Source organism: Lepisosteus oculatus, chromosome 3, assembly GCF_040954835.1.
Source record: "Lepisosteus oculatus isolate fLepOcu1 chromosome 3, fLepOcu1.hap2, whole genome shotgun sequence".
Classification (NCBI taxonomy): domain Eukaryota; kingdom Metazoa; phylum Chordata; class Actinopteri; order Semionotiformes; family Lepisosteidae; genus Lepisosteus; species Lepisosteus oculatus.
In genome coordinates this window covers 1023580-1038092 of record NC_090698.1, presented here as the reverse complement: position 1 = coordinate 1038092, position 14513 = coordinate 1023580, and the positions used below count along the sequence as shown (strand labels likewise).

Here is a 14513-nt window from a genome sequence, read left to right as displayed (position 1 = left end):
CTCCTGCTCTCTCCGCTAGGCTGCGACCCAGCTGCTAAACTCAGATTAACTCTAATGGACTTTCCTGTCTGTGGGATCCTCCCTGACTGTGACGTCACGCAGGCAGCGGAGCCCCACACTCAGATCAAGTCGGCGTCCAGCTCCAGTTGGGGAGCAGAGCTTTCCAGGCACGGGGACAGGGACACAGTCCAGTAATTTCATTACCCTTCTCCAAGGTCATGCATCTTCCTGTGTGTTTTCTGCAAGATTTGATTCCATCAGGAAAATAGATTGAACCCACACCCTCTCCCCCCTTCTCATTTAGGTGGGGATCAGTCCTTGTGGATGATTAACTCTGAATCCATCATCAGTATTTCTGCACTTACACTGTGTCTGGGTGCCTACAGAGCTTTGCTGTACCATGAGTACACCATGGTGTTTCCTCGTGAACATGCTTCAGAAACGCACAGTATATAACGGTGCACTGTGGCATTTCCCTGGCCCAGCACTGTGAGGCCTGTGACATCATGTCTAGACCACAGCACAAGGAACACCATGATAAATTAACAGCGTTAAACATTCATTGCGGTGTGTCTTTGTATCTGCGGTTTTTGCCGTTTATTGTGTGAGTTCACAAGTCAAATCAAAAGGTTGCGTGGCTGTGCATCAGTTCCCTGGAGCCTTGCTGACCGGTTCCTGTCACAACCTGGAGCAACTCGACTGAGCGGTATTTCTGCTGTAAACCACGTCCTCAGAGGCGGACTGTGCTTATTCTGTACATTCACTTTGCTTATGTTATCATGTTTTACTATTCCACTCTGCACTTTCGTGCTGACAAGGTTATTTTACTGTGTTTTACTGTGCTTTTACCACTATTTCATCAAGCTTATATATATTCTGTTTTACTATGATTAATTAAAAAGGTATACCACTTTTGGCTGAAAAGTGAGAACAGCAGTTAGTGTGTTAACAATTGACCTATTGAAAACAAAGTCAACAAGAAATGTGACAGGAGACTTACCTCTGTATTAAGCATGTGCACAGGAGAGCCCTGTAAAGATCTTCACTCCTGGAAACTGAAGAGAGCAGAACGAAACGGCTTTGACCTTCAGAATGGGAGTTGCTATGGAGGTTCAGCACACACAATTTGTTCACTGTCTGAAGTATCTGACAAATCATTTTACAAAGTACATTCTGTTTTTCAGAAATAAATCCGTCAAGACAAATATACTGTAGATTTCAGTGTAAAGCACCACAATGACCTAGAGACCCCCTGGGAACAGACAGTGACAGATATTTGTTGATTGTTTTTAGTGATCACAAACACTGGCAAATGCAATCTAAATTTTCTGCATACCTATTACAAATATGTATATATATTAGCAGGAAAAACCCAAAGTGTTTTTCTAACAATATCTAATATGTTATCTTAGCAGGCCTTTCAAAATAAACAGTGGAAAGTTTTAGTCATTTTGTGGAAATTGTCTAAACTCTGAAGAGGCTTTAATGTTTGTTACCTCTTGTTGTCCAAAAGAGAGCTAAGCACCCAGATGTGACAGAGTGAGTCATCTCTATGTGGAGGGGAAAAATATATCAAACTGTTGTGCTACAGGGTACTGTGAGGTGGCTGTTAAAGAGTTAAAACTCTTTGGGAAAATAGGAATGCCCCTCACTGCCAGAAAAAAGAACTGAACTTCTTTTAACAGAGAAGATTATAACAGGGCCTGATACAATCTTCAAACACACTGACAAAGTCAGCTCAGCAGACTTCAGAATGAACCAGGGGACACCAGTGGAAACTTTGGGAAAGTGTCCTGAAAATCTGAGAACAGGAGGCACTGCTTTGTGCAAAGCCTTATAGGACTATGGAACAAAATCAAGATGGGATCCTGGGTTCAGTTAAAACACCAAACCAAGCCCAGTGGCCCCCTGTCACATGTTAATATTCCCCAGTGGTACCGAGGCAGGAATCCGAGAGTCTCCAGAAAGTAACAAAATAAAAAGCACGCCACCTGCCCAGTAATGCTGACCCCTCAACACGTGAGCTCCTGTGATCTATCCCACCTGCTTGAGCCAGTAAACAACAGCAGATGTGGTCGGAGAGCGAGAGAGAGTCATTGGAGATCGCCAGACACATCCCAGTTTCTGGAAAACTATCGACAAATCCCATCTCCACCTACTTTCCGGCGGCTTTATTTTTTTAACAAATGTCTGCTTTTATTAACTGTCGGTCCTGGCGCTTCTTTCCATATTCCACTGTTCTGCCAAGAGCAGGCAGACTGAGACAGGGCTGTTGGAAGCATGCCTCTGTCTGATTATGAAAATAAGTTGTCCTCAATTAAGTGAAATACTTAATAAGATCATTGATCAAATGTCATTTCTATTGTTTTTAATCGAAGGCCTTAATTTTGTTAACAGCGAAGCTTTTGGAGGTCTGTCTTATGGGTTGAAGACAGAGTTAGCTTGAACTTCTTTAAGTTTACTATGCATTATGGATTTTGCAGGACATTAATAAAGTTTCTGAGTCTAAATCAGAGGAAAGAAATCTGGGAATTAGCTTCACAAGGTGCCAAGACCTGTCATTAAGCCTGTTTCCTGTTATTTCGTATCGTACTCAGTATGGTGCTGTGGGTGATTCATCACAGGCCTGTTTGCTTCGGTCACTGTGCCCCTCTCAGGCCAGCGCTGCATGCTGGGAAGTCCTCAAGAGTGGACTGGAGCCCCGAGGCACTGTGTGGAGTTCCTCACCCATCCTCTCCTTTCTCCTGTCAGAGGGAGCAGCACAGGGCCTCCTATCCCTCCCTGCCTCTCTGCTGTCAGCAGTGTCTATACCGTTACAAGCACTTAGGCTCAAGCATGTGGCATCTTTGGTCCTACCCCCTGTTTGTTTGCTCTGGGACAGTGAGGAAGAGTCATGTGCAGAGAAGTGCAAGAAGGATGTTTCCTGGCTCAATCCTATTTCCTGCTCTGGGTTATGGGGTAAGATAGCTGTTGGGGCTGAGGGGGGTATTGCTATGTGCAGCACAGGGCATATAGCTGAGGATTATGAAGTGCATTCTTGGAGAGATAAGATTCCATTGCTTTGAGCTCACTCATTCTTTCACAGAGGCAGGGTGGCCGTTAAAGGCTGGCTCTCCGAGACAATGAGAGATGTGTTTTGATTGCACTGTTTACTGAAGATACATAGCACACTCTCAGCAAACACTCGCCGGGGGTCATTTCCTTTCTGCGCTGCGTGATAAAGCTTCACTTCCCTCAGTGCCTGCTCTCCCAAACACATTCCTATGATGTCACCAGACTGAACCGTAAAAACAAGGTGCCTGCAGCAGGGGCTCAGTAGCCTTTTCTGGCCTTGTTTTGCGATCCAGCATACACAGAAAAGTGCTGTGATGGTCTTGCTCAAGACAGCTGCCTGAAGGAATGGGTACAGAGGGTCACCAGGCTTGGAGAGCAGTCGGGTTCAAAGCACCCACCTTCCACCACCCTTTGTGAAAAGAGGTGTATTCCATCTCATAGGAAAATCACTTTAATTTGGGGGCGTTGGATAACTGAGCTCTTGAGGATTCACTATCGAGCTAAGGACCTTCTGAAAGCTGATTGTGGTAAAATTTCAATGAGGTCTTGCCGCTCTCCATGTAGTTTCATGTACTGTGATTTGCCATGAGATCCTGTGTTTTGCACAAACTTTGTCATGAGTTTGCTCTGAATTTGTCGTACTTTACTGTCATTGCCTTTGAGCCCCCATGATGTACTGCAGTAAACCTGTATCATGAGAGGAGAGTCAGACTTCCTTCCTCTGTCCATGACAGAGCAGCTGGTCCCGTCCACTGGGGCTCTAAGGACGGTGAGTGGTCCAGAAAGACTGGGATCTTCTGCTTTCACCTCCCATCTCGATGTCTGGGGGGAGATGTAAACCATATGAGCTTTGCACAGCTCCACAATGCAAGTCTTGTCTTTTGCTTTTCATTTTGATGCATTTTGTCTGAAAGCTATCAGAAATCTGACCAGAAGGCACTATCTATTCACTGTTGCTACATCGGTGTGCATCACTTTTCCCCAGTGATGGCTGCTTGGGATATATCTACTTTTTCTGTCTTCCCAGCTCAGGCAGCCACCTACGCAAGGGACGTTTCCTGGAGGCTTCCTAGTAATAATAATATAATAATAATAATAATAATTCCTTACACTTATATAGCGCTTTTCTGGACACTCCACTCAAAGAGCTTTACAGGTCATGGGGATCCCCTCCACCACCACCAGTGTGCAGCATCCACCTGGATGATGCAACGGCAGCCATAGTGGGGAGCTCTCAGTGGGGAGGAGAGCAGAGTAATGTAGCCAATTCATAGATGGGGATTATTAGGAGGCCATGATTGGTAAGGGCCAACGGGAAATTTGGCCAGGACACTGGGGTTACACTCCTACTCTTTTCGAGAAACGCCCTGGGATTTTGAATGACCACAGAGAGTCAGGACCTCGGTTTTACATCTCATCCGAAGGACGGCGCCTGTTTACAGTATAGTGTCCCCGTCACTATACTGGGGCATTAGGACCCACATGGACTGCAGGGTGAGCACCCCCTGCTGGCCCCACTAACACCTCTTCCAGCAGCAACCTCTGCTTTCCCAGGAGTCTCCCATCCAGGTACTGACCAGGCTCACACTTGCTTAGCTTCAGTGGGCTGCCAGTTGTGAGTTGCAGGGTGATATGGCTGCTGGCTTTACATAGTACATCGGAGTAACAGATTCTCCTCCCATTTGCAAAACTTATACATTTCCAGTGTGGCTCCTGTGCGAAGGAAGATCAGTGATTTAGTATTGTTGATTGAGTGGTGAGAACAGCCTGCTCCCTCAGTCCTCTTGTAACCATCGCCCAGTCAGCCTGCAGCCAGGTCAGCGTGTGAGTCTGGAACAAGCTGCCCTGTGCTGTGGAATCCTGGAGGAGATCCTCATGCTATATTATATATTATATATTATATATGCCTTATTAGTTGACCCAGTTTGAAAGAGCCATGGTGGTGTGCAGATTGGCTACTCTGGCTGACTGTCGTGCAGAGAGACGTCCCTTTCGAGAGCGAAGAACAGCGGAGCCCGACTCAGGGGTAATTGATCTTGTGTGCCGCTGAGCCGAACCCCAAACCAAGAGCTGGCGCACAGAGCAGCTCAACACAGGTAGGTTCCTCTGCAAGAGAGCCGCCTGAGCCTCACACTCTTTGTTTATTGCCTCAGTGTGATTGACCACTGTGAGCCTGTCGAAGGGCCGCCAGGCAGCACTCCTGGCAGTGGAAATGTTTCCAGCTCGGGACAGACGGTGCGTGGAGGGAAGGGAGATAGCCTCCGTTATCTCCGTCTGGAGTTTACCCAGGTCCCGGATAGGATCAGTAAATAAACAGCCCCGGCTGCTCTGGGTTCCTGCCGGCTCGGCCCGGCCCGGCTGACATCCCGCTCCCTTATCTGTCGGAGAGGAGAGAATCGGAGAGCCCGGCCAGTGGCTGAGGGTCCTCGGGCCAAGCTGGCCGAGGGTGAGGGACAGGGAACAGGGGGCAGAGAGCGGTCACTTCCCCTCTGACCAGACTGCACGCGCCAGGAAAGAACAGTCAAGCCAGGGTCAGCAAGCAGCCCAGTTAAAAAAGAAAGACTTGGAATAAATGCCCCCTCCCCTTCTGCAATGTCAGAGATAATTCAGAGAGAGTCCTGAGCTGGTGAGCTGGCCAGTGCAGATGTCTGGACTTGAGCTTCATTGGCAGGTTCAGTAAAACCAGGTTAGGCAGGCTTGTGGAACTGTCTCTGTGGCTCGTGACCTTTGTAGCCTTGCTGATTTACAGTTTGTAGTTAATTTGTAATTAATTAGTTAATCCTCCGTCTTTGCTTTTCTTACCACGCAGGTAGATACGGTGTCAGTGAGGACTAAAACCCTCACCATGTGGGCAGTCTGAATGGAGAACTAGATGTTCCTTTGCTCTGGATTCACCTGGTCAGAGCAACAGTCAGAGCAGGTTGGACCAGCGCACTGTCACGGACAGAGCAGACAATAACCCAGAATCAGCCCAAGAGTTTTGGGGACACATGTGACACTGCAACACACCGAGACAGAGTCCCGGACTCACCCACATGTACCCCTGCAGCTGGCCTGGGCTTGGCCCTGATGTTATCAGAGAAATGTCTGTTCTTCCTTCCTTTTTAACGATTTCTTTCTAGCTAGAAATCACATGACCTCTTCCTCTAGAAGAAATATGACATTATATTTTATTTTTCTCAGTTTCAGTTATGGGTGTTATTGTCATTAGCACATTACTGCTTGTTGTACTCCCAGGACTGTGCTTCGAGCACATATTCACTGAACCTGCATTCAGTCTTAAATCAAAAGTCTATAGTTGTGCAGATAGAAAGCATTTTAATTTCCAGCCGAAAGCAAATTGATGGGGAAAGTGGCGCTCAGGAGACTGAGCTGTTCAAAGACGTCTGTCAAAGAGGTCAAATGAGGGCTGTGAGCAGGAAACTGTCGCTGCTTGAAAATTGAGATTAAGCTCCAGCAAGAGGCCAGGAGCACAGTCTTGCAGGCTTGCAGGAGGGGTGGGGGAGTGAGGCAGACATGTGGAAGGGCCTCCAGTGTGTCCTGTGAGCCTTCCCTGTGTGTCCTGATGCAGAGGCCAGGCATGCAGCTCCCGCCCCGTTCCCAGCAGGGTCAGGGACTGGGTCACAGCCCTGCTGCCCCGGCGCTGGTGGTGGCTTCCTGGGGTGGGAGCTGTAGGGTGTGGGCATGGGTGTGTGCGTGTGGATGTTTCATTAGAGGTAATTACGCTTGATGCCAGCCCTCCCTGGAAACCTCTTAATTATGAGAAAGAAGAGCAAAAGAGATAAACTCAGGAATGAGAACAGAGGAGACTCAGTACTGACGGAGAGACTGATGGGAACAGTTTCTCTGTGGAGAATCTGTGGGAAATTGAGCCCATCAGAAGTGTGTGTGGGGAGAATTTTTACAGCACATTATGATGCACAGTACAGGGTTTGTGGATACTTTATATGGTAAAGTATGTTTAGGAATGAGCATAGTGCTGTTAACGTAATAGCAAAGGGTAAATACCAAAAGTCTATTTCCCTTCCTTAGTTACCGCACTCAGCCTTCATGCAGAGTGCAACTGGCTCTCTTTCATGCTGCATTAGAGACAAACTCATCCACTCTGGGAAGCTGGGCCTTGTGCATCAGGCAGGATTGTTACAATGTTCTTGCCAGGGACCTGTTGGGTGCTCATTTAATAAAATACAGTAGTGTGCTTCATGAGCCTATCCCACAGACAGCTCATCATGGTGCACTTGTAATCTCACTTTTGCCATGTTTGTCCTGCATATTTTGCACAAATGCACCACAGTTTACCATTTTATAACCATATTGGTAGCATATAATAGCACTGTTGGTGAGCCTGCGCAGAGAATTCGCACTTCTGCTGTAGCGCACAGAGCCCAAGCTGCGGTGTGACGTCTCTGTGCAGGCTCACCATGGTTAGTGTTCTGTAGTGCGACGCACAGAAACCGCGGGCCAAGCAGGGGTGGATACTGACCAGCCGTGACGGGGGGGGGGTTCCCTGTTTGTGCTGCACAGTCCCGCAAAGCAAGAGGCTGAGTCTAAAGTGGGATAAAGTGTCTGTCTGTGCGTCTCCGGGCCAGTGCACACGTGCTGTTGTTTGATGCTGAGAAGAAATATATATTATGAAAACCGAGCTAGAAGGGAAAGGAAACCACTTCCACTCCAAGATGTGCTTTTCTTTCTTCTTTCCTCCTGCTGCGTCAGTCCTTATCCAGAAGAAAACATATTGGAATACATCTTCCGTAATCGAGTGTTGCCCCAAGTTTCCAAGGTTTAGTTTAAAATCTCCTTTGCCATTTCCATGACGGCAGGGAGAGTTTTAAGGCAGTTAGAGCACATAAGTCCCCTGGACCCCTGTGGGGTAACAAAGCAGGAAACCTCTTTGGAAGGAGTCTGTGTAGTCTCTCTTTCCTGCCCAGCTTGTCTTCTGAACTGACTAGTCTGGGTGCCACTGCAGGCTCTCACAGATCAGGGGCTTCTTGAAAGGCGATGCAGAACCTCTCTAAGACTAACAAGAGCACTCGGGGTGTCAGGTCTGGAAATTAGCAATGGTTGCTAAAGGAAACGAGGCTCTTTGGCTCCTTGTCGCCTGTGCTGGACCATCGCCTCAGGTGCTGTTGCAAACGCGAGCTCTCTGCCCAGTGTAAGCAGTGTGATGGCTCTAGCTCTCACTAAGAGCACTGTTTCACACTCAGTAGTGACACAGGTACATGAGGCCTGACTGGCATTCATTGAAGATGGAACAGGAAATGCTTCTTTACTCAAAGAGCTGTGAGAGTCTGGAACAGGTCCGGGATTTTCCAGCCAGGTGGATGAGGCCCAACTCTAAGCTTCTTCAGGAATTGGCTGGGTGACTTTTTTATTAAAATACCAATAGAACAAAATGGGCCAGATATAGTCTCCTTCTGCTTGTAACGTGCTTCTGTTGTTGTATAATCAGACTTTGGTTTTAAACTTGTTTTAAAAACGTTTGCTGAGGTTAAAACAATGAGTTAAGGGAGCACATTCTGTTTAAGGGAATAACCTACAGTTTATGTTTCTGCTGGATATTATGGTAGAATAATTACAGTAAATAACGAAATTGTATGTAAAATGGAACAGTCACAGGTAACTTTAGAAGAGAGAGTGAAAAACTAAGCAAAGTAGAAAAACAGATGTTAGGACACAGCAGAAATCAAATAAATTAATACACTGTGAAGCAGGAATACAGTAGGTTTGAGCAACTGAGGCACCGAACAGGATGTTGAATAACAGGAGCAATGCTTTGAGAGATTAAGAGCTGACATGGTGGATTTTAAAGCTGTTTGCTCCAGAACAGGATTTGCTCCATGTTTTCTGAACTTAACTGTAAAAGTTCACCGAATGTGTTTCCTGAGGACCCTGGATCATCCCCTGGTCCTAGCTGGAGAAGCACATCCCAGCCAGACCGTCCTCTGCGTGTTGGTCTGCTGAGACGGACACTCCGCTGATCACAGGATCAGGGCTCGTTTCTGTTGGCAGGGATGTACCCCAGACTGTCATTAGTGCTATCTTTTATCACCAGCTGTTTAGTCTGAGGAAGATCACAGATCAGCGGGCTTTGATCCCCAGCAGATAATCTTGTAGTTTTAATTTTTTTCATAATTGACTACCAATTAAACCATTTCCCGTCTAGACACCATCGAGTGCCACCCTTTCAGCCACCTGGTAAAGGACGCAGCACCCTTTGTGTCCTCTTGCTCCCCACAGGCCTGCCGAGTGATGGCAGGGTGGCATTTTGAGGCCAGCACTGACGGGTTCCTGAGCGCCGTGCTGCCAGCGTTCTCCTGTCTTGGAAAGAAATCCGTCTAACTGTCCTGCAGAGCAGAGCCAGTGTGGGACAGAGTTGATCATACCGATTGCCAAGTTTCCCAAGTCTCCACTTGTAAGGTACAATACCAACCTTAAAAAAAGACATCAGGCAGGCACTGGCAATGGACGTTGGGTGATGGCTCTTGGCCCAGACAGTTGTGATTTACTGGAAACACTATGCATGCTGGGAAAATAGAATTACATAACCTTGCTCATCCATAAGCAATGTTGTGGCTCATAACCCGATGACTTCACTGTGCTGGAGTTTGTCCAACATTCCCCTGTTGTACAGCCTTCGTGCACTGACTCACTCGCTGTGAAGTTTCCACAATGGGTGCATTCCAATAAACATTCCCAGGGCAGACCGAGCTTTCGGAGAGGTCTGAATCCTGACGGGGGCGCGAAGGAAAACAACAAGACATCAAGCCACAAAAACAATCCATGTTCCTTTCTTTAATGTATATCGCCGACTAGAACGACATTCCAGAGGTCCATGCCAGGACCTCGAGACACATGGTGGTTGAAGAGATTACGAAGGAATGAAAAGCACTTGAACAAACCTGCTGTCCTTTTTGTTTCACACCAGTTTTCCATTAACAGACAGAAACCTGCAGGCCTTGTGAAACTGAACAACACAAAAGGTTCTATCAATTAAAACCGCAGATAATTAGTTGTGTTTCTCCATCGTGCTTGGACTGGGCTTTCCAAAGCAGGCAGGAGCTGCAACGATCACACGCAGTTAGCTTGGTGTTGTGGGAATATTCAGAGAGAGGAAGCACTTGTGAAAACCAGGAGCGTGCCTCACAGGACACGGGGGGAGCCGTTTCTAAACCGTGGGGGTGCACCTCAGAGCCCCACGTCTAAACCACACTGCTGCTTTCACCTGTAAAACGAGGAGCTGTTTTGCTTCTCCTTCCGCCTTCAGCGGAGCGGTGGAGCTGGAGAGCCATGGGAAGGGCTACGTCACCGGGTTTCCCCACACAGAGCCCTGGCTCTCAGCCCTGGAACCCGTGTCTGCCAGCGGCAGCTCTCGCCGTGCTCCTAATCACGAGCCGATCTGTTTCAGTTTCTACATGAGGCCTTTTTTCCTAAAAACTGCTCTGGCAGTTTCTCAGCGGTCCATGTGTATATGCATAACGGCCTGGCGTCCTGTCCAGTCGTCCCGTATTGTTTCTGGGACGGGCTCGAGTGTCCTGTGACGCCAACAGGAATAATCATTTTTTTCAGAATGGTCTCATTATTGGCTGACCAGCAAAAAAATAACAACTCTGTGATGTTTTATACAGTATGTACGATCAACTGCCTAATTATAACTCCTGAAACCTGAAAGATGCTGAGAAAATATTAAAATTGCTTAATTGATCCAGTTATTAGACCAATCAAGCGGATGAAAAATTCTGTGGAGAAATGTGTTTACTTTGAAGCTCTCTAGGAACCTAGCTTGACACTCACACTCACAGAACAATTGTGATAATACTAATTAGTCAGATAATAGCCGTCTTTTAAGCCTGGTTCAGACTGTCTTTTCTTTGGAAAAAAAGTGGGGGAAAAAAGTCCTAAGTCATCTTGCTAATTTAGAATCTGAAAATAAATATTTGTGCTGGCAATTTGTGGAGAGGTGATTTTTTTATCACAGTCAAGTTCCCTTAGTTTGACAGGAAGCGAGTGGCTGTAAACAGGAAAGGATGGAATGTACTTCCCGCTGCCCGCTGTGGTGGTGGCAGCACGGCGCAGCTCTGCTGTGCCAATATCACGCCCCCCACACACTCCCATCATGACCCCACAGGCTGCCAGACCCCAGAGAGGATGTTTTTCACTCAGAGCCAGAGGCAGGCAGCCAGGAAAGAAAAAAAAACTAATTCTTCCAGAGGAGAAGACAGCAGAGATCCACTGCACTGCGCCTCTTGCAACAGACTCACACAGACGTGCTGTGGACACAGCAGAGCAGGGGAACATGGGAGAGCCTTCCAAGGGCAGTCTGTGAGATCTGCTTTCTCCTGCAAGTCGATGACAAAAATAAAAGCAAGAAATACGAGTTTGGCAACTTACAGAAACTTTATTACAACCTTATTTGACAGATGCTCTTTATCCAAAGGAGCTTGCCGAGGTTTAAGTTTTGTCTAACATGCTGATGATAAGATAAGATCACTTTATTAGCCCTATACAATTTCTTGCATTAGGAATTCGTCTTCTCACATACCCCAGCTTGCTCTCCATGAGACACACAGACAGGGAGAGAAACTTGGGGTCAGAGCGCAGGGTCAGCCATTGTACAGTGCCCCTGGAGCAGTTGGGGTTAAGGGCCTTGTTCAGGGGCCCAACGGAGTAGGATTCCTCTGCCGGCTGCGGGATTTGAGCCGGCAACCTTCCAGCCACAGGCGCAGATCCTGAGCCACAGAACCTCTGCTCCGCCTCATGCTGGTGCCAGTTCTGACCGCTGGGGTCGCTGGAGCACTCTGGGCAGAGTGTCTTGCCCAAGAGGACAGCACCAGGGACCTGAACCCACAAGGTTCCAGTCCGAGCGCCAGCCACTTCTGCATTTTTGAAGGACACAACAGGAGGGAGTAAAATCACTCAGGGAGCTGTTCAGCGAGTCAGTGCCTTAAGCACCTGTAGCCTGTGTGTGATCTGTCACTGACGCACTCTGCCCCTGCTAACCAGCCGCTGTGATCAAGGTGGCTTCATGGGCAAAGTCAATTAATGCAGCACCAGGCTGAAATTTTCCAGATGATTTACTACCTTGTCCCTCCTACAGGCTCACTTCGTGACCTGGTGGTTTATAAATTATACATATAAATAATTATAAATGATAAAAGTCAAAGCACTGACCTGGCAGGTGGCCTTGCACTCAGAGCTGGCCTTTATGTGTGTCCCCCTGGGACCATTTTACCAGGTTTTATAGATATCATTAAATAATTAACTGCTTGAAGGGTTGAGGACATGCAGAAGTGCTTAAGGTTTGACTTCTGCCTTGGTGGTGAAACAAAAACCAGACTGTCCTCCGTTTCACAACGGCCGAGCGCCAGGAATTCCAGCCTCCCAGACAACTATATCTGAAATCCACCTGCAGCCGTTTCCTCTGCCTCATAGCGAAGCGCTTCGCAAGCGGGGAGGCGTCTGCCCCCGCTTCTACACAGCGGGCCCCCGGGCAGCGCTCTGTCGCCCTCCGCTGGCCGCTCGCGTAACAGCGCCTTCTTCCGGGCCTCTGGGATTGACTGGACGTTCTCAGACACACTGCGGCCCTCTGCTGGACTAAGCGATGTTGAAGGGAAACGAAGGGATGATATTAAACAGAGCACTGTGCTTTCTTCCTCAGTAAATGCGGCTATTTATTTTCTATATGTTCATACATTATTACCACCTGAAAAATATTATATACACGTTTAGTACAAGTAGCCATGAAAACCATGGTCTTCAGTGCAAAAGCAGCGCAAAAGCAGAGTCGACTAGTACTTGATCCTCGGCGAATTTACTGTATTTTAGTGAACAAGTGATTGTCCTGATCCTAAACGCAAAGACAGACCGACCTCGACGTGCACAACCCAGATAAAATAATCTAAGGTCATTAACAAATCACAAAGGTCATAACAAATTTAAAAATCTTTTAAATCGTGCTGCAAAACACGCATCTCAGCTGAAGAATTTATTAGAAAACGGCTAAACAATAAAATCCACCTTCACTCAAAAGGCCGGACAACAGTATTATACAGTAGGTCTCATCCTGTTAAAAGGCTGGTGGTCTCTGAGGAGGTCGCCCGTCTTCACAGCTCAAGGGAGTAGGAAATTATATCAGGGCAGCGCAGCACGGCGGCCCTCTGCACGCCCAGCGGGGTCTGCAGCTCCGCCACCTGGAAGTTCAGGATGTCAACGTCGGAAGCGCCGAAGGTGGCGGCGACCCTGACGCCCCCGTACATGCTGAAGCGCACCGGGCTGCCGGCCATGGCGAGCAGGCTGCGCAGGTAGCGCTCCCGCAGCTCCGAGCGGGCCCGCTGCTCCTGGCCCGGCTGCCCGGCCGCGCTCAGCGCCTGGAACCGGGCGGAGGTCGGGTCGAACCCGCGGCCGTCGGCGTCCGGGCCCCGGGGCAGCCGCAGCACGCTGACCGGGGTCTTCATGGCACCGCGTCGGGGCGCAGCTACCCCCGGCGCTGCAGGGAGAGACACGTCCGCCCGTTAGTCAAAACACCGGAGTCAGTTTGTATCGTGGCGTTACAAAGACGACGTGATTGAAATACTTTTATTTATTTATTTCTCCAAAATCCCAGACAACACCAGCTTATTCTCGTTTCCATCTGTCACATTTATTGCCTTGTTAAACCTAGTTGTAACGGTTTGCACCAATTCTACACGAATCACGAAAGCAAAAACGATTGAGAAAATTAAACCCGCAAGCTACTTACAATTAATCTAGAGAAAAGTGACACAGAGTTTACTAGGAATTCGGTGTCTTCGGGTAGAAAAACCTACAGGCCTATTTAGGAGGATTAAAACGAAGAGAGCTCTTTCCGGGCGCCCCACCGATACTGTTCCCCAAGAGCAGGGTGAACCGAGACCGCGCTTATAGGTTCCTGGCTGGTCTGAGAAGAATGTGCTGCATGTGGCGCCCCCTGCTGACTGCATCCATGATACAGTACAGAGCCGCAGCGCTTCTCTGGAGAGCAGTGGGGGAGGAGAAACCGGAGAACTTGCTTCTACTTGAGCTTCTACTCAAAATTATCACTTCAAAACACATATCTAGTGCTGGACTATGTAAGTCGTTATACTCCTATATGCTCATATATTGCTTTTCCAGACACTCCACTCAAAGTGCTTTACAGGTGATGGGGATCAAGAGCCAGTACGCTCCCCACACAAGCTCCAGTGGGTGTGTGCTTGAATCAGGGTCAGGGTCAGGTGTGTGCTTGAGTCAGGGTCAGGTGTGTGTGCTTGGGTCAGGTTCAGGGTCAGGTGTGTGTGCTTGGGTCAGGGTCAGGTGTGTTCTTGGGTCAGGTGTGTGTGCTTGGGTCAGGTTCAGGGTCAGGTGTGTGTGCTTGGGTCAGGGTCCGGTGTGTTCTTGGGTCAGGGTCAGGTGTGTGTGCTTGGGTCAGGGTCAGGTGTGTGTGCTTGGGTCAGGTTCAGGGTCAG

The 14513-nt window shown here is 48.2% G+C and overlaps 1 protein-coding gene across 1 annotated transcript; it reads right to left on the bottom strand.

The window, feature by feature from the left end:
• Positions 1-13023: 13023 nt before the first annotated feature.
• Positions 13024-13926, bottom strand: gemin7 (gem (nuclear organelle) associated protein 7). The gene is made up of 2 exons (XM_006627622.3): positions 13790-13926; positions 13024-13537 (listed from the first exon to the last, which is right to left on the bottom strand). Exon 2 carries the CDS (start codon positions 13503-13505, stop codon positions 13155-13157), a length of 351 nt encoding a protein of 116 aa, XP_006627685.1. The 5' UTR covers positions 13506-13537; positions 13790-13926; the 3' UTR covers positions 13024-13154.
• Between the last annotated feature and the right edge of the window lie 587 nt (positions 13927-14513).

Coding starts and splice junctions, on each gene's coding strand:
- gemin7 (XM_006627622.3), bottom strand. CDS start 13,505: ATGAAGACCCCGGTCAGCGTGCTGCGGCTGCCCCGGGGCCCGGACGCC.